Below are 26,157 nucleotides of genomic sequence, written 5' to 3' on the forward strand. Positions count from 1 at the left end.
TGGAGGTTGTCCTTGGCTGTGGCAACTGGGGCAATTTATCTCTGCTGAGAGTGCATTTCATCCTCCAGTTGGCTAATTGGACATACTCTCATGACAGTAGCAGAAATGGAAGAGAGAGAGCTCACCTAAGTGTGCAAGTCCTTTACAAGTCTCTGCTTGTATCATATTTGCTAATGCCCAGTGACCATATCAAATTGCATGCCTGTAGCCAAAACCAGAGTAGATGAGTCTAGGAATGAATGAAGAATTGGGGTCATTAATGCAATTAATATGCCACAACTGTGTAAGATCATCAGTTGAGTTGAGGTTCAATCCCTGACTCCTTAAATGCAGTACTCGTTCTGTTGTATTACACCTTCAGGAATTACTATATAATCTTTATAAAATCACATTGTTCTGGGAACTAAGTTTATTCAAGTGGCATTTGATAGTAATAATTTATATGATTAATCAGTCCTCTCTCTTCACTTTGTTGCTATTTTAAGATGTCAGTAAGAATGTTTATCTTTTATTCAAATAACAGATATTTCTGAAAATAAATGGATCACTTTACAAGCTCAGAGGCCATAAGGGAAGACATTTCCACAGTTCTGTTAATTGCAACATTTGCTGTGGAACTCAAGGGTAATTTACAAAAGGAATGAAATAGGCAAATAGTTCCCTCCAATTCTGCTTTCAAAAATGGTACTCAGTAAACATAGGACTGCATTTATCTTTTTTGGATTGATACCGTTTTCCTTCAGGTAAATTTTCAGAAGTGGTATTGCTGGGTCGTATGGTATTTTCTATTTTTAGGTTTCTTGAGAAATATCCATACTGCTTTTCATAGTGGCTGTACTGATTTTTAATCCTTACAGCAGCATATGAGTGTTCCCTTTTCTCCAAGTACTTGTCAACACTTATTATTTTCTGTCTTGTTTATATTAGCCATTCTGACTGGTGTGAAGTGATATCTCATTATGGCTTTGATTTTCATTTCACACCCCAAGTGTCCATTAATAAATGAATGGATAAAAAAGAGGTGGTACATATATACAATGGAATATTACTGAGCCATAAAATTGAATTGAATCTTGCTATCTTGTAAGAACATGGATGGGCCTTGAGGGTATTATGCTAAAAAATAAGTCAGACATAGAAGTATGATTTTACTTATGTGTGGAATCTAAAAAACAAAACAAACAAACAAAATTGAAATGGAGTATAAATACAAAGAACAGACTTGTGGTTACCATAGGGGAGGAAGGAAGGGAAGATGAGTGGCTAGGTGAAGAGGAAAAAAAATAGAAAATTTGGTATCTTGACAAGGCTGATTCAAAATGCTGTACACTAAGATTTGTGCATTTTATTGTACGTACCTCAATTAAAAATGTTAATACAAAGTTTAAAAAGAAAGGCCAGGGAAAAAAGAATAGAGCTACCTAGTCCCATAAAAAAGTGTTGCACAAGAATCTGGTCTTTAAGTAGCCCAAATAAACAATTTTAAAAAATTACCTAATTTTTTATTCCTAATTAGTTATTAGAACTTGGAGAATCATACTCTTGAGAACTGAAAAGTTTCTCCTTTATGTTTCAGAGTCACACATTAAATTGTTAAGGGAGTCGGAAGGTCCTAATAGTAACAGAAGAGTTTAGTGGTCTTAGTTCCAGGGATAACCCTTCAGACGTTTTTTTGGAGCATATCATAGGTGGTGATTTTAGCAGAATAAATTATCATGTCATGATTTCTCTAAGACATAATTTTTAAATTTTTAATTAATATGTTGAGACTTTGTGAATCAGACAAGACTTGGGTTAATTTTTGCAAACCTAGAACATCTATATCCTTTTTCATTGCAGTCTTCTAAATAAAAATACCTTTGCGTAACTCACTTTATGTTTCACAGACTACCATAATTACAAAATTCAGTTGTTTATTTTATACTCTTGAACACTGTACCAGATTCACAAGAAAAAACGTTCTTAAGAAGAACTTTAACTCTGAAGGGTTAAGGATATTAGCCAAAAAGGAAGATGCTCATCACATGTGCTGGGGTAAATGAGAATAGATACTATCTTTATCTTTCTATATTCTTAGATTTACAAAATGTATTAGTGGGTTTCAGCTATGCTGGGAAATTATAATAGAGATGATATTTACCCTAAAAAGGAGTATTTGTAGGAAAAATATTGGGTTGTACAAATGACTCCTGAATGTGGGATAGAACTTTTGGCTTTATGACCTAGATTTTTTCATTTGTATCAGGCAAGTCATAAACCCCTCTATGCTTCTCTCAACTTTAAAATAAAGGTTGCATTAGAAGTTCTCTGACTCTATTCTGGCTGTGCACTTAGAAAGAAAGGGAGCTTGTTGGAAAACATTTTATAGTTAACACTGGAATCAGAAATCATTTTAGAAAGAGAGAAAGTATATAAATAAAATGACCAGATAGGTTAGACTCTCAGAAAGATGTAAGATAAAGATTAGGGGGTGAGCAGGGACTCAGTTTGCATGAGAAATGGAGAAGACTTTTTTGCTAAAACAGAGGACAAGACAGTGATGAAGGGAGAAGAGAAAGGGGAAAGCCAGTGAGGAGCCAGAGCTAGAGCAAGAAAACTGGGTGATGGGTGGAGAAAGACTACCAGAGAAACTCTCAGTAGAGGTTAGAGGTAGTGGTGTGTGCTGACCAAAATGGATTTTACAGAACAGAAATGTCTAATATTCATCTTTCTGGAAATAATCAGTAAGGTATTTCACATTCACTAATGGATTGGGGATTGAAATTTTAATATATTGTGAAGAAGGTGCTAAGTTTTTTATCTGAGTCAATGTGGACCAGCGCTATAGCTGCAGGTAGACAATTATCGTTCTGTAAAGCAGACCATGAAATTATAAATCCTTTGTGATTCTCTGAAAAACAGAGAGACCATGGAGTTGGGATGGTGGAGTGGGAATTTAAAACAAGTTAATCTAGATAACTGAGATTTGCACAAAATGGGAATTAATCATCCTATTTGTATAGATTAGAAATCCAAGTTTCAAGGAAGTCAAGTGATTTGCCTAATTTTGCGTATTAGTAAGTAGCATGGTTGGATTTAAGATGGTGGCTTAATTGCCTACAGAAAACGGATCCTTGGGAAGGAAGCATTTCATCGTCTTCCAAGAGAACAAGTGGTCATTGCCTTTGCCCACTTTTACTCTACATCAAATATTTAAAACTAAGAGGTCTCATATTTGTTTCTTAACTCTATGAGTTTCTGTAATGTCACAGATAAGATTGCAGATGTAAATGAAAAATTTAGAAGTCTTAAGGCTTTTATGCTGACACAGAGAACTATAGTTTAAGTGTACTTACTTGAGCATGTTTCAAAAAATTACCATGTTCAAGGCACCATGGTGTTACTAAATATCTTAAATGTGAATTATTACTTTGTTAGTTTTGTGGGGGACAATCTCTTGAGAAGCTCATAGTCCATGGTGGGAGCAATAGGGCTGTACGCACATGGCTATAGTTCAGTGTGATATAGTTGAGCATAAGTATCTACAAATAATGAAGGTTTACTTAAAACAATGTCATGCAGTTTTAATGATGGGATAAAATATTCAAGAAAGACAAGACTGGAGCTGAGAAGGTAGGGCACTCCAGATAGACAAACTTCAGATTGAAGATGCAAAAATATAAAATGGCATGGAATGTAAGAGGAATCATGAGCTGGTTGTTGTTTCAGACCAGAGTGTGGAGGTAGAGTGTTGGGAGATGATGTTGGAGAAGTAGGCAATGATGAAAAAGTGAGGCTTGTGTATTTGTAATTGATTTCACTTGAACACTATCTTGTAGGACAATAGTTTTTAAAACACACCTCCTTATATAATCAATTGTGAGATTTATTCCATGTAATTTGATTTGCATTAGAAAATTCTTAACTTTGCAGATGACTTCTAAGAGTTTATGGGCTCAAGATTATTCACTATTCAAAAATGTCTTGGAGATTTCTAAGTGAGGAGGATTAACGAGGGAGGTGTGGGAAGTGAGACGAAAACCTCCTCCCAAAACCACATATAATATGAAAATATAGCAAATACGAGTAATCCTGAAAGAGCAACAGGAAAGAAGCCTATGACAGACTGCCTACATCTGGGGAAAAGAGATCCCATAGAAAAGGGTAAAGTAGGAAGGCTGTGATCTGGTGGAACCCAAGCCCTTCCCCCAATCCAGCTCACCTGTTGGGAGGAGAGAAATGGAGTGGGGAGGATGTGGAGGCGTAAGACTGCCAAACTGCCAGCCCTGAAGATCTGCTATGGGAGCACAAACCTACATTACATGGTGCTCTGGAGATTAGTGGGGTTGAACAGATAGGTGAAATACTCAGATAGATTGAGACTCCAGCCACTTGTTGAGAACAGGTACCCACAACCAGCTGCTCTGGGACAAAAGAAAGGTGGACACTCTGAGAGACTTCCCAACAGCGAGAGGGCTGCTAATGGGGCAAGGATTTCACAGAGCTTGCTGCTCAGTATAATGGACAGGTAGACAAAATTGCCTCTGGGCACACAGCCCAGCAGATTGGGAACTTTCAGGAGCTTTAGGGGCTCCATCCCCCTGGCTGGCAATGCAGTCCTGAGGACCCCCACCATGATATGCAGCCTACTGCTCCTTTCTTCTAGCTGGCACAGGCTTGTAAATCATCTTCCCCCACCATTGCACCAGGTCAAACAGAGGATGGACCCTCCTATGGCAGGTACAGGGGCATAACATAGAGGCTACTCCATGCAGGTGCAGCCCACTGGCCCAGGCAGTAGAGGCAGGCACTGCAGCTGGGATGCAGAAAAGAGCTCTTTCCTCCCAGCAGGCTCCAGCACTGGGAACTGGAGGTGCTTAGCAAATCCAGAGAGTAGAGCTTCTGGGCACTAGAGTGTGCCACTTACACAAAGATATTATTCCAAGTTATTCATCACAAATATGAAACATCAATAGAACCTGGTACAAATCAAAATCCCATAAACACCAGAAAGAGGGAAAAGTGAAACTGAAATCACCAATCTTCCTGAGATAGACTGCAAAATAAAAATCAGAAACATGCTCATGAAAATATTCAAGGCCTCAGGGAGGAATTCAAGAAAGAGATAGAAACTTTGAAAAATACAGTATCCAAAATTAAACATACGAAGGGGGAATTTAAAAGCAGATTAGATGAGGTAGAGGAGATGGTAAATGAAATATAAATTAGAGAACAGGAATACAAAGAAGCTGAGGCAGAGAGAAAAAAAGGATCTCTGGGAATGAAAGAATATTAAGAGAACTGTGCGACCAATCCAAACAGAACAATATTTGCATTATAGGGGTACCAGAAGAGGAACAGAGAGAAAAATGTATAGAAAATCTTTTTGAGGAAAAAGTCACTGAAAACATCCCAAATCTGGGGAAGGAAATAGTCTCTCAGGCCATGGAAGTGCACAGATCTCCCAACACAAGGGACCCAAGGGAGACAGCACCAAGACATATAATAATTAAAATGGCAAAAATCAAGGACAAAGACAGAGTATTGAAAGCAGCTAAAGAGAGAAAAAAGATCACCTACAAAGGAAAATGCATCAGGTTATCATCAGACTTTTCAGCAGAAACCTTATAGGTCAGGAAGGGAGTGGCATGACATATTTCATGCAAAGAAACAGAAGGGCTTTGAACCAAGAATACTCTTCTTGGCAAGATTATCATTTAAATTTGAGGGAGGGATTTAAAAATTTCCAGATAAGTCAAAGTTGAGGAAATTTACTTCCCACAAACCATCAATATGGTGTATTTTGGAGGGACTGCTCTAGATGGAAGTGCTCTTAAGGCTAAATACCTGTCACCAGAGAAAATAAAATCACAGTAAAGGAAGTAGACCAATTAATTACTAAGCAAATGCAAAATTATATCAACTACCCCAAAGTCAGTCAAGGGATATAGAAAGAGTACAAAATATGATACCTGGTATATCACAAATATGAAGAATGGAAGTATATAAAGAATGGAAGAGGAGTAAAAAGAAGGGAAAAAAGAAAAAAGGAAAGAACCTTTAGGTTGTGTTTGAAATACACACTTTAAAAAGATCTTGGACATCAAGCAACATAGGACAATGATTCCTGAGGTATGAGAAACAAATGAAGTGAGCCCTATATTTTTCCCAGCTTACCTCCTTGAGTGAGTTTACAGGTAATAAGATAGAAATAACCTATGTGGAGTCTCCCTGAGGTTAGGGTATGGAGTTGAGAAGCCAGAGAGAACAAGGCAGCTAGTTTTCAAAAATAAAATACCAGAGAGGAGGAAGCTACAGAGAAAAAGAGCTCTGGAGATTTAAAGGATACTCTTTGAATCTTCAACTGAGTACTGATCAGTTCAGGTGTGTGAGGAAACTAATTGGGGCCTGGGAAAGAACCATTCAAGGGGATTAGAGGGAATCATTTTCAGATCTCACACAAGTCTGAGAAGAAAATCAGTACCTTGGACACATTTCAAAAAATCACATTATACTGTACAACCTAAATAAATAAAATTTTTATTTGTTAAACATACTTTAATAAAGATTAAAAAAGGAAAACACATTTACAAAACAGAAATGACACATAGAATTACCAGATAAAGAATTAAAGAAGATTCTAACTATATTCTATACAGTCAAAAAGGTAGAGAAAACCTCAAGCATGTCATCTGACATATAGAAGATTACACTTAGTGATATAGAAGATATTTTTAAAAGACAAAATCTAAGATCTAGAAATGAAGAATACACCTAAACGCCTAACATTAGTATATCTAATATACTTTGGATGGAATTAAAATAATTGGGTACTGAAGAGGGAAAGAGTGGTGAACTTGAAATGAGAGCAAAAATAACTCTTCTCAATGAAACCTTTAAGTGATCTGATATACATGTAATTGGAATCCAAAAAGGAGAAAACATTGGAAGAATAACATATACAGAAATAGTGATGTAAATTTTATAAATTTGATAAAAACTATAAACATATAGACACAAGAAGCTCAATAACCAAATGAGTAAGAAACAGGAGGAAAACCACATCAAAGCACATCCTAATCAAGTTGCTTAAAACCAGAAAAAAAGATTTATTATTTCCCTAAAAGAGATCTTTTTTCCTCTGTAGGAATGACAAGACTTCCCCTTGGGCAGTGCAAGCTAGAGACAATGGATCAACATCATTAAAGTACTGAAAGAAGAACTTGTCAATCTAGAATTCTGTACCCAATATACATACCTTTCAAAATCAAGATTTTTTCCCTGTACCATTCCTAGATTAGCCCTGGTTACCAGAATGTCATACTCAGCCACTTAACCAACTCCCTCCCCTGGCAGGCTGATACTTTTCTTACCTCCTTTGTACTCTAATACCATCTGCTAGGTAACCTTCCTTTGCAGATGTGATCCTCATCCAGGTGCTGGGATCCATTTCACCTCTTATATATATCCCCCTTCATTCCACTTAGGATCTGACAACCTGAACAGAGCCATTCCTGTGTGGATTCCTCTGCATTCTGCTAGGGTTCTGACATTCTGAACTGGACCTCCTTTCCATGTTGACATTTCACTTATTCCATCAGGCTCCAAAACATCATGCTGGGTAGAAAAGCAAGTTGCATTACTAAAACTTTTCCCAGGTGGCCCTAAAGCATAGATGCCCTCCTCTCCAACTCAGGCTGTGACCAGGTAGCTAAACTGTATATCATACAAATATCTGATATGATATTACACAACAAAAAGAAGTATGTATTATTACTCACTAGCAATTTCAAGGGAATATTTTGAAAGGAAAATATTTAAAATGACACTATCTGTTGCTTCTAAAAGAGTGAATTATAAGTGTTCTTTAAGAAGTATTTATGCAATTGATGTTTTTCTCAGCAATTTCTTTAGATGATAATATACACTGATATGATTTTTAATTTTATCCATCCCACATGGCATCTTTAATATATTTTATTCAATCTTTTGTCTGCCCTTATTTTTTCCATATATTTCAAATTAGCAGGTAGTTTGCCAAAAGCTTTTCCATTTATCATTTGGTGAATGAAATATATAAATTCAAGTTGTCTTATCTCACTGTATTATCCCAAGTACTTGGAATACATTTTACTATCCTTTTAAATCTTTAATTATTAATTGAATAGTTAATTACTGTCTACTATTTAATTAATTTAACATTGGATATACAGAGAACAGTGGGTTCTGCCATTGGAGATATTTTAGAAGCTAATACATGATTATAGCATAAAAGGGAAATTGCTATAAAAGAGATAAGGTCAAGGCAGCAGAGAAAAGAGAATAACTCTGGGTATATTTTTGAAGACTGCAGAAATTTCGTTCTTGAATTGTCTTTAATGAGGTTGTTAAGGTGTCACCATAGAAAGAGAAAGGTGATGACAGGAATGAAGTGGCATATGATATTTTCCTTGGGTGTGAAACAAAATGATATAATTGGACAACTACATAGTTAATGGAGTATAGTACATGCAAAGAGAGTGGCAGAAATATGGGGTGGGGGGAAATATGTACCTGAAAAATCATTCTGGGGCTACATCAAGTCCCTAGGTATACAAAAATCAGTATGGACAATCAAACAGAAAAACATGAATTCAGATAGTTCTCTCAAAAAGGGGAATGAAGGATACATGTTCTACTTGCTAAGTAGGCATATGTACTAGATTTTCAGGGAACAGATTCATTTCATTTCAGCTTTTTTCTTGTTACTAAAATTTGCTCTCTCTTAGTCTAGTAGTCTCATAACATCCATTAGCATAAAAGATAAAGTTAGGTTATTATCCCGAAATTTCTTTCCAATTCCTAAATTTTGTAATTCTACATATAGCCTTTATTTCTTTAGTTCTGTTCATATTAAAAAAGCATTTGTCTCCAATATATGAGTTTATTTTGTGTATGAACTCAAAGACGTAAGTTTCTCATCCTTTCCTCCAGAACCAGTGTCTAGTCACCAGTTTTCTCACAGCTCCATTTACTTCTGTATTCCTCAGGCTATAGATGATGGGGTTGAGCATGGGTGTGACTGCTCCATAGAATAGGGCAATGAGTTTGTCAAAAGCAGAGTCTTTGGACTTTGGCTTCAAATACATGAAGAGGATTGTCCCATAAAATACAACCACCACTGTTACATGGGCTGTGCAGGTAGAAAAGGCTGTTTTCTTCCTTCTACTGAATTGATTCTTATTACAGTACAAAGGATGAAAATGTAGGAGATACAAATCATCCGTGGTGGAGAAAACAAAAATATTACATTGCCCAGCATTACAGTAAGCTCATTCAGGGAAATATCTGCACAAGTCAGTTTGACCAAGGCCAATATTTCACAAACAAAATGATCAATGACATTTTTTCCACAGAAAGGCAACCGTACTGCAAGAATAGTTTCTGTCAATGAGTTGAGAAAACCCAGTCCCCAAGAGAGAGCTGCCATTTGAATACAAAGTGTCTTCCTCATGATGATGGGGTATCTCAGAGGGCTGCAAATAGCTACATAACGGTCATATGCCATCACTGCCAGGAGCACACACTCTGCGGACCCCATAGTGTGGGAGACAGACGTCTCAACACACATCTAGTAAAGGAGATGTTTTTTTTCTCTGATAGGAAATGTGTCAACATTGAAGGGATAAAGGAGGATGTGTACAAAATGCCTAGGAAGGAAAGATTACCAAGGAAGAAGTACATGGGTGTGTGGAGGCGGGAACCCAGGAGAGTTAGGATGATCAAGGCGCTGTTCCCCAGTAGGGTCACCAGGTATGTCATCAAGCACATCACAAAAAGTTTTCAGTTCTTGGGTACTCCGAAAGTCCCTGAAGAATGAATTCAATCTATGTCTAGTTGGTCCTTTCCATTTTACTTTTTTATGCCTGGAGTAATCCAGAAGAGAAAGCTGCATATGAGTTTAATAAGTCTGTCCAGTGTTGTTGTATAAAGTGATTGGAGGAGGGTGACAATTTAGTACTGCTCAGAGGGTTTTAACAACTTTGAGGTTAGCTTTTCAATTTTCTCTTCTATATCATAAGGCAGGGGATTGAATATGTAATAATTACACTGAAAGGTTATTAGAAATAGAGGATTCTGTATTCCACTTTCTGAGATCCTTATGTACAAGTTCTAAGTCAGGGAAGAACTATTTGAATTTTTAACAAGTGTGTATTATTTCCAATTTAGTACACTCGCAGGGTTTGTGTTGAATATAATTTTAGAGAAGGCATGCTTAACCTGTTTAAAATAACTATTTTATGCCATGCCAGTCATTAACAGTACCATTCATTTAGGGTTTTTTTATTTACAAATATATTCACACATATTACTCATTTTATCAGCACCATGATTCTCTGAGGAAAATTAAATTCAAAGAATTAAAATATATATAACACAGTAAGTGAATGAGCTACTATTCAAATGTGAATTTGTGACTTTACAACTCCCCACCACCTGTCACTACATGCTTATTGTTTTTGCAAAATTATGCAGTTTATCTAAGGAGAGGGAATCAGGCATGTTTACATAATGTTCTCCAGATGATCCCAATGTGCAACATAAGAGAGCCACTTGAATAGTGGAGGGCTTCCAAATTTTTATACAGATGAATCATGCGGACAATCATTATAGAAGATTCTGAACTGGTGGGTCTGAAGTGGATTCTAAGATCTGCATTTATTAACATGTTCCCACATGCTGCGGACGCTGCTTGTCTACAGAACTCACATGAGTAGCAAGGCTTTTCAGACCATCTCTTTCCAGTACCTTTGGAGAGTGCCATGGGTGCTTCAATTGTATGTACCATTGTAGCTGAATAGTAGACAAGGCCCAGCTGAACATTTTGTGAGGCCTGGAGTGAGACTTCTATGTAAGTGTATTGCAATCAATTTTGCATTCTTTGCATTTTTAGATATATAAGCAATTGTATTGAATAGAGAAGAGACTGCCTTTTATTTCTTTCCATATGAAAGTCATTTTCTCTTCCATTTCTTGAATTTGCAATTAGGGTTAATATTTTTTAAAAAAAGGAATTTGAAGTCTGCTCAAGCATTTGAATTGTACAATACGCAACATGGAACAAATGAGTTTAATTAAAAAAAATTAAATAGTACATAATAATAGGTGACATTCTTTATAATAAAATAAAAGAACATAATTTTTAAAATACCTCTTAATCCCCAGCTTTAAAAATATCCCAAGAGGCAAAATATTATTCCAAAGGATGAGTTTCTTCTTAGTGTTTTGAAACAGTGACTGTTTCTAGTATACAATTTGCCACTTCATTCTGTGATCATCATTTGCCAACATGTTATGCTGCTTTCTAGGAAACTCCAGTTTGTGATAGTGAGACATATTAATCAGCATAATAGAATGTTTATACATCTTTCGGCTATGAAAAGGAGTTACACCCTACGTTGTAGACACACGTTACAAAGAGGGTAGGTAGGAGGGTAAGGAAAGGTTAGGTAGACCAGGATATACTTTATTTGGCATTAAGATTGAAGTCTGATTGACTGTAGGTGCATGTAGACACCCGTAGACAACCTACTTTCTATGTGGAAATAGATATCAAATTCTGATAGAGGCTTTGAAGGATCTTCAGTTATTTGGGGTTTGTAGTGAAGTTTTTGCAGGTAAGATATGAATCAGGTCAAATACCCTCTCTTTTCTAGGACCATCTCCTAAAGGTTGATTCCCATTTAGGAATTACTTGTAGAAAATAATTATGGTGTACATCTGGTATTGTGACAGCCCTGAGATAGTTGCTGCAAAAAAATTTCAACTGCAAACATTCACAAGAGAAATCACCAATCTGCATAATGCTTTCAAAGGGGAAAAAGGACTAATGGACAGTATGGAGGAAGTTACTTTCATCACTCTTGCAAAGCCAGTGTAACTTTTAAGAAACAATCAACTAGTATCCATTGAATAGCACTGTGTCTGAAATTTTTCTCCCCTAAAGTTTACTTTCCTAAAAGGGAATCCAGAGAACAGTGATTGAAGGATTTTTAAGATTGTTGGTAGTTTTTAATAACTTTCTTTGGGTTCTGTGTATATAATAATTCCATTTGTAGTAGATCTTTGCCATTATTGGGTGCTAACTTTTAAACAGTTTTTCATTTTGGCTTATGCCAGTGGAATTCTTAAATAATCATGCTACACTCATTTGATGGGCCATTATGCACTTAATATGACATTTGTGAAGAATTTGTACTACATAATATAACATTTAAATTATATTAAAGTGATTAGTGATTAAGTGAAAACAGAAACTGAAAGATGGGAAAGAAATATCCAAAACATTAATGGTTATCTTAGCCGCTTTTTTTTTTTTACTTTTCAAAATTATCCAAATTTCTAAAACAGATACACATATAGAAAAATATAATACAGAAGAGGAAGACACTGAAGTAGGTATCCAGTTATGTTGAGGAGATTAACTCAGAATAAAAAAAGCTAAAACAATTTAAATATTACAGCAATTGTCTTAGGTGTCTCGAACTACACATTGATGCTGAATTGTACTGGTGTGTTCTGTCCAGTTATCTATAGGAACACACTATTTCTGGTGAACCAAAAGCATTTATAATCCATCCTGTCAACATTTTCCAGTTAATAATGTTTATTTTTTTCTTGGAGGTACACAAAGATAAAGAACTTCAGTTCTTGCCTGAATCAGATGTTATCAAAAGAGGCTGTAGATCACTGATGCCTGGTCACTAGAAGATGACATTCTTATTTGTAAAGCATCTGAGCAGCCTGCCTGGATCCTAGCCATCCTCTGATCCCTTTTCCCAACCCTTGGTCTTTATAAGAAATAACTACTCTGTGGTTTAATGCTAAGACTTCATCTGGGCACTGTTTTATTGTTCCAATAGACTTAAGGAAAGCTTGTGACTTCTTAATCCAAACCAAAAGTCAAGCACTCTAACTTTCTGTAAGTTTTTATTTTATTTTGTTTTATCGACTTAGCTACTTGAAGATTTAATGTTTAAAATACTAAGGTTTTTCAATGAAAAATGCAAACCATCTGTACTTTAAATTCTCACTGGAGGAAATAATCTTGCTATCCTTTCCTGCAGTTCTAAAAAGATCAGTTAAGACAATTAAGAAAGATTAATAGACTTGCCAATTCCCAATTTATAGACTTTATAAACTCTAAACTTCAATATAACACAAGGAAAGGTGTATTATTTTAGCTCACAAAGAGAAAAGTGACAACATATGAGATCCTAGTGTGAGGCACTTCATATAATTTTTATCATTTAATCTTCAGTATAACCCAGATATTATTATGCATTATTCAGTAAGAAGCAAATCAATTTGAATTTCAAAGGTTAAGTACAATTTTCAATATTTTATTGTTGGTAAATACCAGAACTATGATTAAACTCATGTTTATGATCCCTCTGCCCCATTTTTACTACTACAGCACAATTACTTACTAATACAATTTTTTTATAAAACCACAACTTAATGATATACTTAATTTTCATCGAAGAGCCATATGATAAATGTTCACATAAAATACTTGCCTCTTTTGAAAGCACTCAAGACATTCATTGTCTTCCATTCAGCAAGACGTTATCCACAATAACGAATTCAAATGAAAAACATGCCTCAAACTTCTTTTAGGTAGAGTGTAGTGAATTAGGGTCTAGGATAGTGGATTTTGATTTATTATATAAATGAGAACTCAATAAAAGTAAGGATGTTTTCCTTTGTCTTAATCACCTGCGGCTCAGACTAAAGGTTATAATCACTTCTCTGTTACACATTTTTTGTTTCTAATCATGTTTTTACCATAAACACATTCAATAACATGTCTTCTCAAACTCTTTTTGTGCATAATTTATGTGTGAATAATCAATAAATCACCATGGGCTCTTTCTCCAGATGATTTTTACTTAAGATTTTAGTGAACTGTACATTTAATAGCAGTAGTCATTAGCCTATTATTTTTAAGGGTCTGTTGCATTGCAAGCAACTTTGTCTTCCTTACTAGTCTCTTCCATGGAGTACTTTGGGATTTTTAAAGAAATGCAAGTAATATCCTGGTCTTGGAGATATCTGGTGTTCGTACTTTTTCATATATATGTGTGTGTGTGTGTGTGTGTGTGTGTGTGTGTGTGTGTATACACACACACACATACTTACATCCCACCAGCAATTACCACCTCAACTCAAAAATCTTTGTATTTATTGATAGGATACTTTTCTTTTGAAATAATTTTAACAAAAAATTCTCTTTATCTTACCTCCTGACTGGGTTTTAAAGTCATCCATACCTTTCAATTCTAAGTAATAGAAAAAATTCCCTGGAATTTGAATATCATTTACATTTTTCAGATGAGACCAGAAGATTATCAGTTTGAAAGATGGTTCCTCCTCCTTCCTAAAAAGAAATATGAGAAAAAATAGCTACAATCAGGCAATCTGTCTGTACATGAATCTTCTCAAGGTGGTGTCAAGGAAAGAAAACATGTTAAAAATAAAGATCAATGATGCAAGTCTAATTTCTCATGATTTGTCTGAAAGTTGATTCCTACGGGCAACTCAGGTTCTTTTGGAAATCAATTAAACGTTTACAAATTTCTTCAGTCCCTGAGGATGTGAGTCAGAAACTTGTGATTCTCCAGAGATGAAGTCCTGTACTTCTGCATATTCCAAAGACCCAATTAGCTTGACTTAAAGTACCTTTCCCAGTCATACTGGTTCAAAAGTTCTCAGAAAAGTTACTTTCTCAAGAATTTGGTTTATTTTTATTCCACATACAACACTAAGTCAAGCCGAATATAATCCAAATAGTCATTCCACTTCTTTAAACTGTTTTTATCCTTCATATTTTTTAGTTCTAGAACACACACACGTATACCACAATGGTATAATTGTGGCATAAATTTTAATTAGCTTTTGCCACTTTATACCAATAACATTTTTGTGATTATTTTCACAGTTATTGTATTATTCCTTTTTATAGTTGAAGAATATTTTGGTAAGTGGAATTACTATAATCCAGCCTACAATTTTAATATTACTGGATGTTTTAATTAGTTTCTAATTTTTTGAGATTTCGATACAATGACCATTGATATCTATACAGTAGTCTATTATAATTATGTTTCAAGATTTATTTAACCTCTTCTCAAATAATGGGCACTTACTTTGCTTAAATTTTTTGCTATTATAAACAATGCTACAATAAAAATTATAATTTATTCTTTAAGAGAAATGCTTATATTTTATTTATTTTTGGAATAATTTCATTCACTTTAATAATGAATTCATAATGAATAATGAAAATGAGGGAAAGATGGAATGCATATTCTTATACAACCATACCAATGAAATAATCAAATTCTAGATTATTGGATCCAAGAGCTAGAAATCATCTTTAAATTAATCTAATTCTAACCCTTAAGAGATGACAGAAGCACATCTACGGTATGGCTGATTTTCGTCTTCTTCCCCCATACCCAGGGATGGTTAGAGTACTTTATGAGGCCACAGAGGTTATTTTTCCATAATTCTCATTATTAGAAAGTTCTTTACATTTAACCATCCCTGTATGTAACTCTAATCTTCCCCTGTGGAACAACAAAACAGAAGTTTATACTCTTTTTTCATGACAGTTTCAAGTATTTACAGAGTGATGTTTCTAAGTCTTTCTTGTACCATGATACAAGTATTTGTTCCTTTAGCCATTCTACATGTGATATGTTAAAATAATTAAGACGTGTTATTGAAAATATTTTAGGATTGTGAAATTCTCTGTGGTATATAAGGATCTCTGCTATGCAAATGAACACATACTTTATACATCTATATTCCCCCAAAGAACCCTAATAGAACAAATTGCTCTTTGGGGGTGGTCATGATTATCCCTCAGTGTTTCTGAATCTCATGGATGAACAGTCTTATTACAAGGGTATGCTGATTGTAATGAGTTTTTACCTTTCTTTGTTTATTTGCCATTTATTGTTTTACTGGTCCTGAGCTGAACACTTAATATGTGCCGTATTTAAATGCCATTCTAGATTATGTAAATTCAGAGAAAAAAATCATAGTATTTACTGAATCATACTCTAGGTACTACAGGATTCTTCTGATCCACAGTTGTTCTGGACTTTCATGAAGATTGGAGAAAAAGAACCCTTCATTTCAAAAGTTAGATCATTCTGTTTACAAACAACTCTAGTGATTTTTAAAACTCACAGCATTAATTATACTCAGTTTACTTCCCAGGATAAAAATGGGATATCTGCATGATTGCCTGTCTTTTTGGTTTAATAAACACAAATATCTTCACTGTTAGACAATTAATGTACTTGAGTAAAACAAACTGGGTCTAAAGTAATGTGGAGGGGTGAGGACTGTGGCAAATCTCTTTAATTCAACGGAGCTAAACAAAATCCATGTGCTATAAAATTTACTTTCCCACCACTTTATCACCTCTGATTACTCAGTTTTCTCATTAGAATATGTCTTCTTTACCTTATCTAATTACTTTTTATGAATGATTTGATGATGACAGTGCATAGAGAACTGCTTTCTCTTTTCAGAAAAAAAAATCATTCCACTTTTAGAATTTTCCATGTAATGATCTCATATATTCTTTACTGCTTAGTTGTAACTAAAGAGAAATGAACCTCCTAGGAACAGTCCCAGATTCCCTCCAGAAAATCTGTGGAGGGAAGAGGTTGTTAAAATGTTACAAGTTCACTTTAACAAGCTTAACTTTCTACTGTTTCAAGCACATGAGATCTCTGTCCCGTATAACTTATTTATACCTTGATACAGGAGAGAAATAGGTCAGACAACTTTTAATTATGTCCTCTGAGATGTTGTTCTGTACTCTGGTGTAAATATTAGATTGTGTTTTATAATCCTGTGGGAAGAGGTTACTAGGCTATGAGAGAACAAGTAGAAAAGAAATGGTGTCTTCCTAGGTCAATTGGCCTCTTTGGAACCACTATGTTTTATATAGTTAGAGGTCATTTAGAACTGAAAACTGTTGTTTATTTGCTAAATAGATGGATAGGAAGGTTTTTTTTTAGCATTCAAAAAACATTGAGATGTTAAATGGGGTGATGGAAAGTGTATGAATTTAGAAATCTGTTTAGTTGTGCTCCAGTCCCCACTGCGCCACTTCCTAGCTGTTTGACTTGGTGTAATTTGTATAATATTTTTGAAAATCACATTCCTTACAGTATAAAACCATGTGTATTTTCTGGATTTTCAAGGATTAAATGTGTATGCACCATAAGTGATACTTAATGTGTTCTCTTCCCTGGGTTACAGAAAGCATTATTCTCTGAAGTGATTGCTTCATTTCTAATTAATCTGAAATAGGAAAGAGGGCTCTTTCTTTTCCAGTTTCTCTAAAAACCTTATGGGGGTTGTCCAGAGGAATTTATAAGAATTTCCTATTTGGCATCAGTAAAATTAATGCTTTTATAGTTGTTTAGGGTCCTACTGATCCTATGACTAGTTTGGATTTACCATTGGTGACGCTCCAAAGCCTGCCCTGTAGGAGTCATTCCTGAACCAAGTGGGTCATAGTCCTTTTTCTTCACATGAATATCTTTGATATAACCAATGCCTATATCTCCTTCTTTTCTTAGACTGAAGATATTTCCTTGTAGGCTTCTTGAGGCTCTCCCCTTTGTGAACTTGGTGACTCTACATAGCCATGTCTCTCTTTCTACCTCTTGGGCAGACTACTTGCCTTGTCTGTTACTGGTTCTATTTCTTCCCTAAGAAGGGGAGTATGATTAGTAATAGTTGCTCTGCTTTTCTATTATTGCAAAGACATTACCTGTAATATTTTTGTTAAACATCACACCATTTGCAGCATCAAACTGAATGTCCAATATTAATGTTTAATTAGTATCTTCATATCTTGGCTAAATGCCATCAACGTAGTGATCCACTAATACTGGAAGGAAACCTGGCTATAGTCACTTGCTATTCCTCTGCCTCCTAGTTTTTTCAAATGAAGGCCCTTCCCTAGAGTGAGAGAAGTGCTGTGAAAAGTGAATGAATGAGCTGGTACATTTAATCCACACAACCACTGAGAAAACAGGTTCAGAGAAGTTAAATTACTTGCATAGGCTATTGACTGGTAATGTAGATGTGGAGTGAGATTTCAATCTAAATGGTGTGACTGACTGCACATCCAGTCTCCTAACCTCAATATTTTCTGCCTCCTTTGATAAACTGAATATTCTTGCACCCTAAAAATTCATCTTTCCTAAAGTACATCACAGAAAAACCCATGAATCTAGATTTATTCATCAGTTTTCTGGTTAGTTAAAACACTTGTTCCTTGATTATTACTGTTAGCTGTAAGTACAGGGATATCAGTGAATTTCTAAGGATGATGCAATACTGGCCTCAAGACAAAATCAAAGTATCCACTATTATTCATGGCCTTTGCCACAAGCACTGAAGATTGGTCTTTGTAGTTCCCTGAGTTCAACTACATATCCAGTTAAAATCTTTGGAGAAATTCTGAGGTTAAGTCCATTTAGAATACATTAACTTTCTTTACCTCTAATATTTTTGGATTGGTTCTCCTGTTTCACATGAAACTGGACCTCAGGATATTTCCCTCCTGACAAGTAAGCACTGAAGGGAATAATATGTTTTTATAGTCAAGACTGTGATTTGAAAACTATCTTTCCCACTTAGAACCTGTATGATCTAACTTTTCTGAGTTTCAGTCTCTTCATCTGTAAATTAAGAGCAAGGAGATACATACCTCTGAAGATTATTGTGAAGATTTAGTAAGAAATAGTAAAATGTGAGTATATAGCATAACTAACACCTTGCACTTTGGCTTTGCAGTCAAATTCTCTAGATAGTTTCTTATCTTTATCCTTATCTTTCTTTGGTTTCCTTCTTTTTCTCTTCCTTATGAAGCCAAGTTTCCTATAAGAATTTAAGTATGAACATTTACCTCCAAATTTGTTTCTTTATCCAGCAAATTTTAATTTGCAGAATTCAATCATATTTGGTTTCTTAGCAGGGGTAATATTAAACATATTTTGCAAAGACTATGGCATGGCTACTAACCAATCAGAAAGGATACAACTATAAATAACTAGTACAGCTGCACTGCTGGGTATAAGCTCAGGTCTAGTTTTATGAGGTTTTAATTTTTGGTTGTAATTTTTTCTCTGATCTGTAAGCAAAGTTGATATTTTGCTGCCATATGTTACAGTGATCACACTGGTTATATATGGCAGGCATTCATTCTGATTTATTGAAGCACTTGCCATAGAAGTTGTTAAATATTTTGAATATCACTGCTATTCATTAGTCATTTATACATGTGTTTTAATTATTCCAGATGATGAGCTTTTTAATCAGTTAATTATATTTAATTTAAATTAACAGAATATGGATTGTATTGTATCATTTCTTTGAAATTTGCTTATTCTTGCTTTTAGCCTAACAAAATTACAATTTTTTATATTGAGACAGGGACAGTGGGTATAGTCAGAGTAGGGTGAGGGCCTCCAGAAAAACCAAGGCAGGATATTTACAGTCAAAGCAATGGAACAATGTAAAGTCCCTGTTGAAACTCTGTGTTCAGCATTATGCAAAGTCAAAGTCACACTAATTCTCTAGGGTAAAGATACCAGACTAGGAATATAGACACCTTCAGTGAGATCAGTTAAAAGTCAGAAGGCCAGGAGCAACTTGACCTGGAGTGTTTGAGTGTTCCACAAGGGTATCTCAGCATAACCCGTGACTTCACTGTAAACAGCCCCAGCAAACAGACAACAACCCAGCCCACCTTGAGGGCAGGGCAGGTGGTACAAGTTGACACCCTAAGCCCTCAGTTCCCAAAAATCCTCAACTGCCTATAAATCCCCTAGACAATGCACCATTCCGGGCTCTCTTGTCCCCTCCTCGTGTGAGCCAGGAGCTCTGTCCTCTCACTTTATTTCTAAATAAAAGCCTCTGCCCTGCATTTCCTACCTTGGGTATTTGCTAAGTTCATTCTTTGACTCCGCAAACAAGAACCCCAACATCAATATGTTTCATTTGTGCTTTAGAATAATCTGTATTCCATAATAGTTGGGTTATTAAGCTTGTCAATTGTTTTATTCAAATGAAAGCCTTCTCACATCCTGGTTCTGGCTGCAGATATTTTTACATTTGTGGAACTAAGTTTTCTCTTCAGTAAAGTCAGGGAAATACTAGCTCCTAAAGAGTTACAAGGGTCCAATAATATCATCTTGATTAATTATTTTGGAAACTATATGTGTCATCCTGAACTTGTTTTTTAATTCATGTATTTACTTACTTATGCATTAATTCAACATATTTATGGAAATACTGTACTATGCACCAGGCATAAATCTTAGGTGTCTGCTAGGTATGCACTGATGTAAGAAAGGTTATACCTATGTTTCTTTTTCTCAAGTTCCTAAGTTTATCCATTCTCACAAGTATTTCAGGATTTGGTGAACTACTCAGTGCTCTCTTTTCATATGATTATATGATTACTATTGTATCATTTTTGAGTACACTAGGTAGATTTTCAAAATCTACATTATTAAAATAAGAAAGCAACTGAAGAATAAATACAAACGTGTTGCCCAGTACCTTCTTTCATTTAGTTGTGTTTGGAAATGACAGTCTGACCAAATCTATTGCTTTTGATCTGATTCCCTACATTTCTGAAGCAGAGAATTCCATATTTCATTGCTTTTAAAGATGCATCAATACCAACTAAACACCTGACAGGGCTATTTATTTACTGGAAGTTAAAGCTGAGTGACAGATTCAAACCTCTGAGGATATGGCATTAGTAGGCTACTGGTTCTGGATTATAGAAAAGAATAAATGAAAACTGAAAGTACTGGAAGCAGCTAAGAAGCTGTCATTGTCATGGTGAGGAACCATAGCCAGAGTGGTGTTGGCAGTGATGCCAGGGTTCTTGTTCATGAAGCCGAAGAATGAGCTTCACAAACACTCAAGGTAGGAGAGCAAGGTACAGGCTTTTATTTAGAAATAAAGTGAGAGGACAGAGCTCCTGGCTCATGCCAGGAGGGGAAAAGAGAGCCCAGGATGGTGCATTGTCTAGGGGATTTATAGGCAGTTGAGGATTTTTGGGAACTGAGGGCTTAGGGTGTCAACTTGTACCACCTGCCCTGCCCTCAAGGTGGGCTGGGTTGTTGTCTGTTTGCTGGGGCTGTTTACAGTGAAGTCACGGGTTATGCTGAGATACCCTTGTGGAACACTCAAACACTCCAGGCCAAGTTGCTCCTGGCCTTCTGACTTTTAACTGATCTCACTGAAGGTGTCTATATTCCTAGTCTGGTATTTTTACCCTAGAGAATTAGTGTGACTTTGACTTTGCATAATGCTGAACACAGAGTTTCAATAGGGACTTTACATTGTTCCATTGCTTTGACTGTAAATATCCTGCCTTGGTTTTTCTGGAGGCCCTCACCCTACTCTGACTAAGCCCATGGTCCCCGTCTTAGCAGGAATAAGAAGCAAACAAGGAGGCTCAAGGCACTTTGTTTTGTTCATCCAACCTCCCATTCTCTCTCTAGTAACTACTGTTTTGGGAGAATTTAACAGAAACTAGCTAGCAAAGGAGAAATGTGGTTTTCAGTGTCCTAATCCTAACTCCCAATGCAGAGCTTAGAAAAGTGGATGTAAACCTGAAAACCAATCGTTTGATAGCCTACATCCAGCACTATTTAGTGCTAATGCATGAATTAACTTTTTTAGTCTTATGAAGTAACAGTAATTACCTGTTAGCAAGCAATGAAGCCCTTAGGGCTTACCCTTACAATTTAGAAATAGTTATAGTCTTACTTTAGATTTGTGTTTTTTATTTCAACTCTCATAGACTCCTCAAAGAGCTAATTAAAAGAAGTGTTTTCCTCTATTGACATATTTGACTCAATTCCTTCAATGAAAATGGGTCTCCCATCCTCACACTGGTACCTCCCCATGTGGTTGTATTCATCAGTCAATAGAGATCTCTGTTTTGAGCTATTTTTGTCTTGTTGCCCAATACCAGAACCCTAGAACTCTTCAGTTTATTGAACAACTTGACTTTATCTTTTGTAACTTCTTATCCTCCTATTGCAAGATTTGCCAGTTACCAGTTCTGTCTAGTTCTTTTACAGCTTAGGAGCTGTGTGATCTAATGCAAAGTAGGAAAGAAGTCCTCATTACAACGTGGTCTCTTTTCAAAGTCCAGGAGGAACTCTCTGCTACCATGCCATCTCTATTTTGCTAAGTGAAAACTTAGGAACCACTGTGTTGTATACTTGAAAGTAATTTAACATTGTATATCAACAATATTTCAATTAAAACAAAAACTTAGTTTGCAGTACCTGGGGGTGGGGGGGTAGACTCACTATGTGTCAAATCCAGAAAAGTTATGGTAGCTGGCTGTAATCTGGTAAAATCCTGGGGCAAAATACCTTTGAAACCGAAATTAGTGAAAGGGAGAAAGAGTGTGAGAGAAATTCATTTATTTCTTACAAGCAGTCATCTTGGGTCTCTCTTGACCTGGGTGCAGCAGAAGAGCATTCCACCCAACCTCTCTGGTCCAGATAAGCTCTCCCTGGGGCTTGTAATTACCTATTCATATGGAGATAGACTTCTCTTCACCCCTTGGAAACACCTATTGATATGGAGATGCACTAAAGTCAGGCAAGAGATTCTGGAAATATTGCAATTTTACCCACACTGGTAAACAAGGCAAGTTCATCTATGTTATCGTACACATTGCATAGAAAATAGAAGGTAATAGTAAGGGAGTTCATATGACAAATAGTCAACATAGTTTATTTAGAAAATATTGCATTGACTCATCTTTCATTTTGAATAATTTGTGACCTCAGCTATGACAGACATACATTTCTACTATTATACATGGTACAGTTCATTTACTTATTAAAAAAAAATTATTGAACATCTATTATGTACCAGGCTCTATATTAGGCCCCTGCTTTAGGATAATAAACAGACTAGTTTCCACTCTCAGAGTGCATATATGTAAGTAGGACACAAACAGTAAATAATTGAACAAATTAAAGATGAATATATAATATGTCATATTCTAATTATTATTCCCTTTGCATAATTCATTAACTGTATACTTATTTTAGGTTACAAAGTGCTTTTTAGAACACATTATACCTTTATTATTTTCTCTAAGTTTTAAGGGTGATTATATTTTGCTGGGGCTTCCTAAGAAATTTTTAACATTTGCATTTCCCTAACAATATTTTTTTAAAACCACAATCATGTTTTATTTCTGGAGTTAGAACAAAAAGCTAAGTGACAATGGCAACCAAAATATTCCTGTCATATGGTTTTGAATGTCACATGGTGAATTTGTTTTGACATGGTAATTTTCTCTTTTTAAATTTTGTTTCTATGGCAGCTTTGGATTCTGAGTCATGTAGCATAAAGCAGTACTCATATTCCATCAGAGAAGTTTTTCCTACCCACCATGTTCTTCACAGCAGCCTTTACATCCTTGTTCCTTAGACTATAGATGAGAGGATTGAGCATGGGGGTCATCAGTCCATAGAAGAGGGAAATGAGGGCGTCAATGATGTCCTGATTATCTGTGCCACCAGAGCTTTTGGACTTGGGCTTTGCGTACATGAAGAAGGTAGTTCCATAGAATATAATGACTACTGTCAAGTGTGCTGAGCAGGTGGAGAAGGCCTTACGTTTTCCTTCACTGGAAGGAATCCTCAGAATAGTGGCAACAATAAAAATGTAAGAGATGGAAATTACTAGCAATGGAATAACGAGAACAATCACATTCGAACCTGCCATGCTGAGTACATTGATTGAAATATCAGCACAGGCCAGCTTTAGGATAGCTAGAATTTCACAGACAAAATGGTTAATAACATTATTAGCACAGAAGGGTAACTGCACTGCAAGAGATGTCTGCACCACTGAGTCAAGAAGCCCAGTAACCCAGGATCCAGCTGCCATAGGCATGTAGGCACCTTTGCTCATGATGACAGGGTATCTCAGTGGGTAGCAGATGGCCACATAGCGGTCAAGTGCCATCATGCCTAGAAGCACACACTCTGTGACCCCCGTGGCAAAGGACAGAAACATTTGCACCATGCACCCAGAGAAGGAAACCCTTTTTTTTACTGTCAGAAAGCTGTCAAGGGTTAGTGGGACAGAACAGCTTGTGTAGCAAATGTCCAGGAAGGAAAGATTGCAGAGGAAGAAATACATGGGGGTATGCAAGTGAGAATCGTAGATGATTACTGAGATGAGGACTCCATTTCCCAGCAGGATCATCAGGTATATCCACAAAACTAGCACAAAGAAAACTGTCTGGAGCTTTGGGTTGGCAGAAAGCCCAACAAGAACAAATTCTGTCAATGTGAAATTGTTGGTCCTTTCCATATTACAGATACCTTTTCTTCAAGAGCACCCTATGGATGATTGAACAGAAATTAGTTAATACAGTGTCTGCAAGAGCTATCTCTTATAAGAGTCACAATCTGTCCTACTGTAGTTCTGTATTTGCATGTAATAATATAACTCTTGGGAAAACTTCCTACTGTAAATCCAGGCCACTAGAGTAGGAATTCTAACCTGATTTCCTCAGGGTTAAGAGAGAGTACCTTTGATTGTAGGATGTTGGATCCCAAACCAATTTATTGCCATTTCTATTAGTTAACATATTGACCATCAATCAGTGGCCTACAACCTGTATGCAGCAGAAAGATGTGTTTTGTTTGGCTGGGATTCCTGCACTGTGCTTTAAAGTTGAACTAGAGGTCAACATTTCAAAAGTAGGAGATATGGTATAAAAATGTATATTTTTAGCTTCTCTTCAAATAAATTATAATATTTGAAAACATTGGGCCCATTTTTATCATAGATCTATTATAGTTTACCTAGTGCATTTGAAGCATGTACTCTGTTCCACCAGATTACCCACCTCTCTCTCTTCTGGTTGTCAGTGGAGGTGAGTATTAGTTGCCAATTAACATGCTATTCTCAGTTGATTTCAATCATTTATATTACCTGATAGGATCATATATGTATGTGAATTCTTGAACCATTGCTTCAGGGCCAACTTATCTACTAGGCATAGTAAGCCTACCATACTGTTAGGAGCAAAATATGAAAATGTTTTGATTTCTGTTCAAATCTGAATAAATGAATTTTTAAGTTGTAATGCCTAATATTAGTATATTTATCTTTAAACCAATGCAGACATATAGTGGAAATTTTCATGTTATTTCATGTAAGAAAGGACCTATGAGAGCAGAAGTATCTAGGACCATCAAAGTCATAATGCAGTTTTTTGTGGTTGAATTTCTTTTTAGAGCTCAATTTGGTGTTCTGGTAGTACAAGTAGTCATTAAATATCTGCATATAGCCTTATTGGAGATTGCAGCCATTTCAAAAAAGGGCCATATCTTTATATTACTCCAGTATCTATCTCAATACAATGAGTAAATGTGTGTTCATATGTTTTCTTTAACACAAGCAAATAGGAAGTATTTGCAAATCCAATTTTATCATGAAGAGAGATATGATGTGGTATATTGTAGTCCCCACTTGTTTGTTTTCACTGCGTCCAAGAGCTATCACGTATGGATCAATTGTAATAATTGTGCTTTCATTCAAAATGTATACATTTAACTAAACCAGTGTTTTGCAGCCATTATTTTTGACAAATAAAATTCATACAGAAGTATAATATATAAAACAAACAAAAAAACAGTTTCTCTGGTTGAAGTTACACTGGTTTGCAGAGTGGACAAAGCAATACCCCCTTTAGCACCTTATTTACTCTTTCTCTGTTAATTCAGTTTAAGAGGGAGGCATAGTATGAAAACCAAAGGCATACTACGAAAACTACCAATGTGATCAGTAAGAAGTAGTATGAATACTCAGCATGTTTAATAGTTTTATTGTCAAAAATAATAATGAAATAATAGTTTATGTATTGGTTAGTATAGTATCAATGTATGTTTTTATTTATATTAGATTATTATTTAGATAGGTATATAATTGCTTTTATTCAGCACACTCCAAGGAAGTAGGGACTATTATTGTATAACACCTGAATGATTCCCTTAAACATTTTTTAATTATCACCAATAAATCATGGTATAA

General features: G+C 35.6%; 1 protein-coding gene, 1 long non-coding RNA gene and 1 pseudogene across 2 annotated transcripts in view; 1 reads left to right on the top strand and 2 right to left on the bottom strand.

The window, feature by feature from the left end:
- LOC140847224 (uncharacterized) overlaps positions 1–26,157 on the top strand; it is a 314,063-nt gene that overhangs the window by 74,835 nt on the left and 213,071 nt on the right. The window lies entirely within an intron of this gene.
- On the bottom strand, positions 8,937–14,285 carry LOC108388650 (olfactory receptor 13D1-like; annotated as a pseudogene).
- On the bottom strand, positions 18,680–24,429 carry LOC140844987 (olfactory receptor 13C8-like). Its single transcript, XM_073218317.1, has 2 exons — positions 23,496–24,429; positions 18,680–18,717 (listed from the first exon to the last, which is right to left on the bottom strand). Exons 1-2 carry the CDS (start codon positions 24,427–24,429, stop codon positions 18,680–18,682), a joined length of 972 nt encoding a protein of 323 aa, XP_073074418.1.

Source organism: Manis javanica, chromosome 2 (genome assembly GCF_040802235.1).
Source record: "Manis javanica isolate MJ-LG chromosome 2, MJ_LKY, whole genome shotgun sequence".
Taxonomy (NCBI): Eukaryota; Metazoa; Chordata; class Mammalia; order Pholidota; family Manidae; genus Manis; species Manis javanica.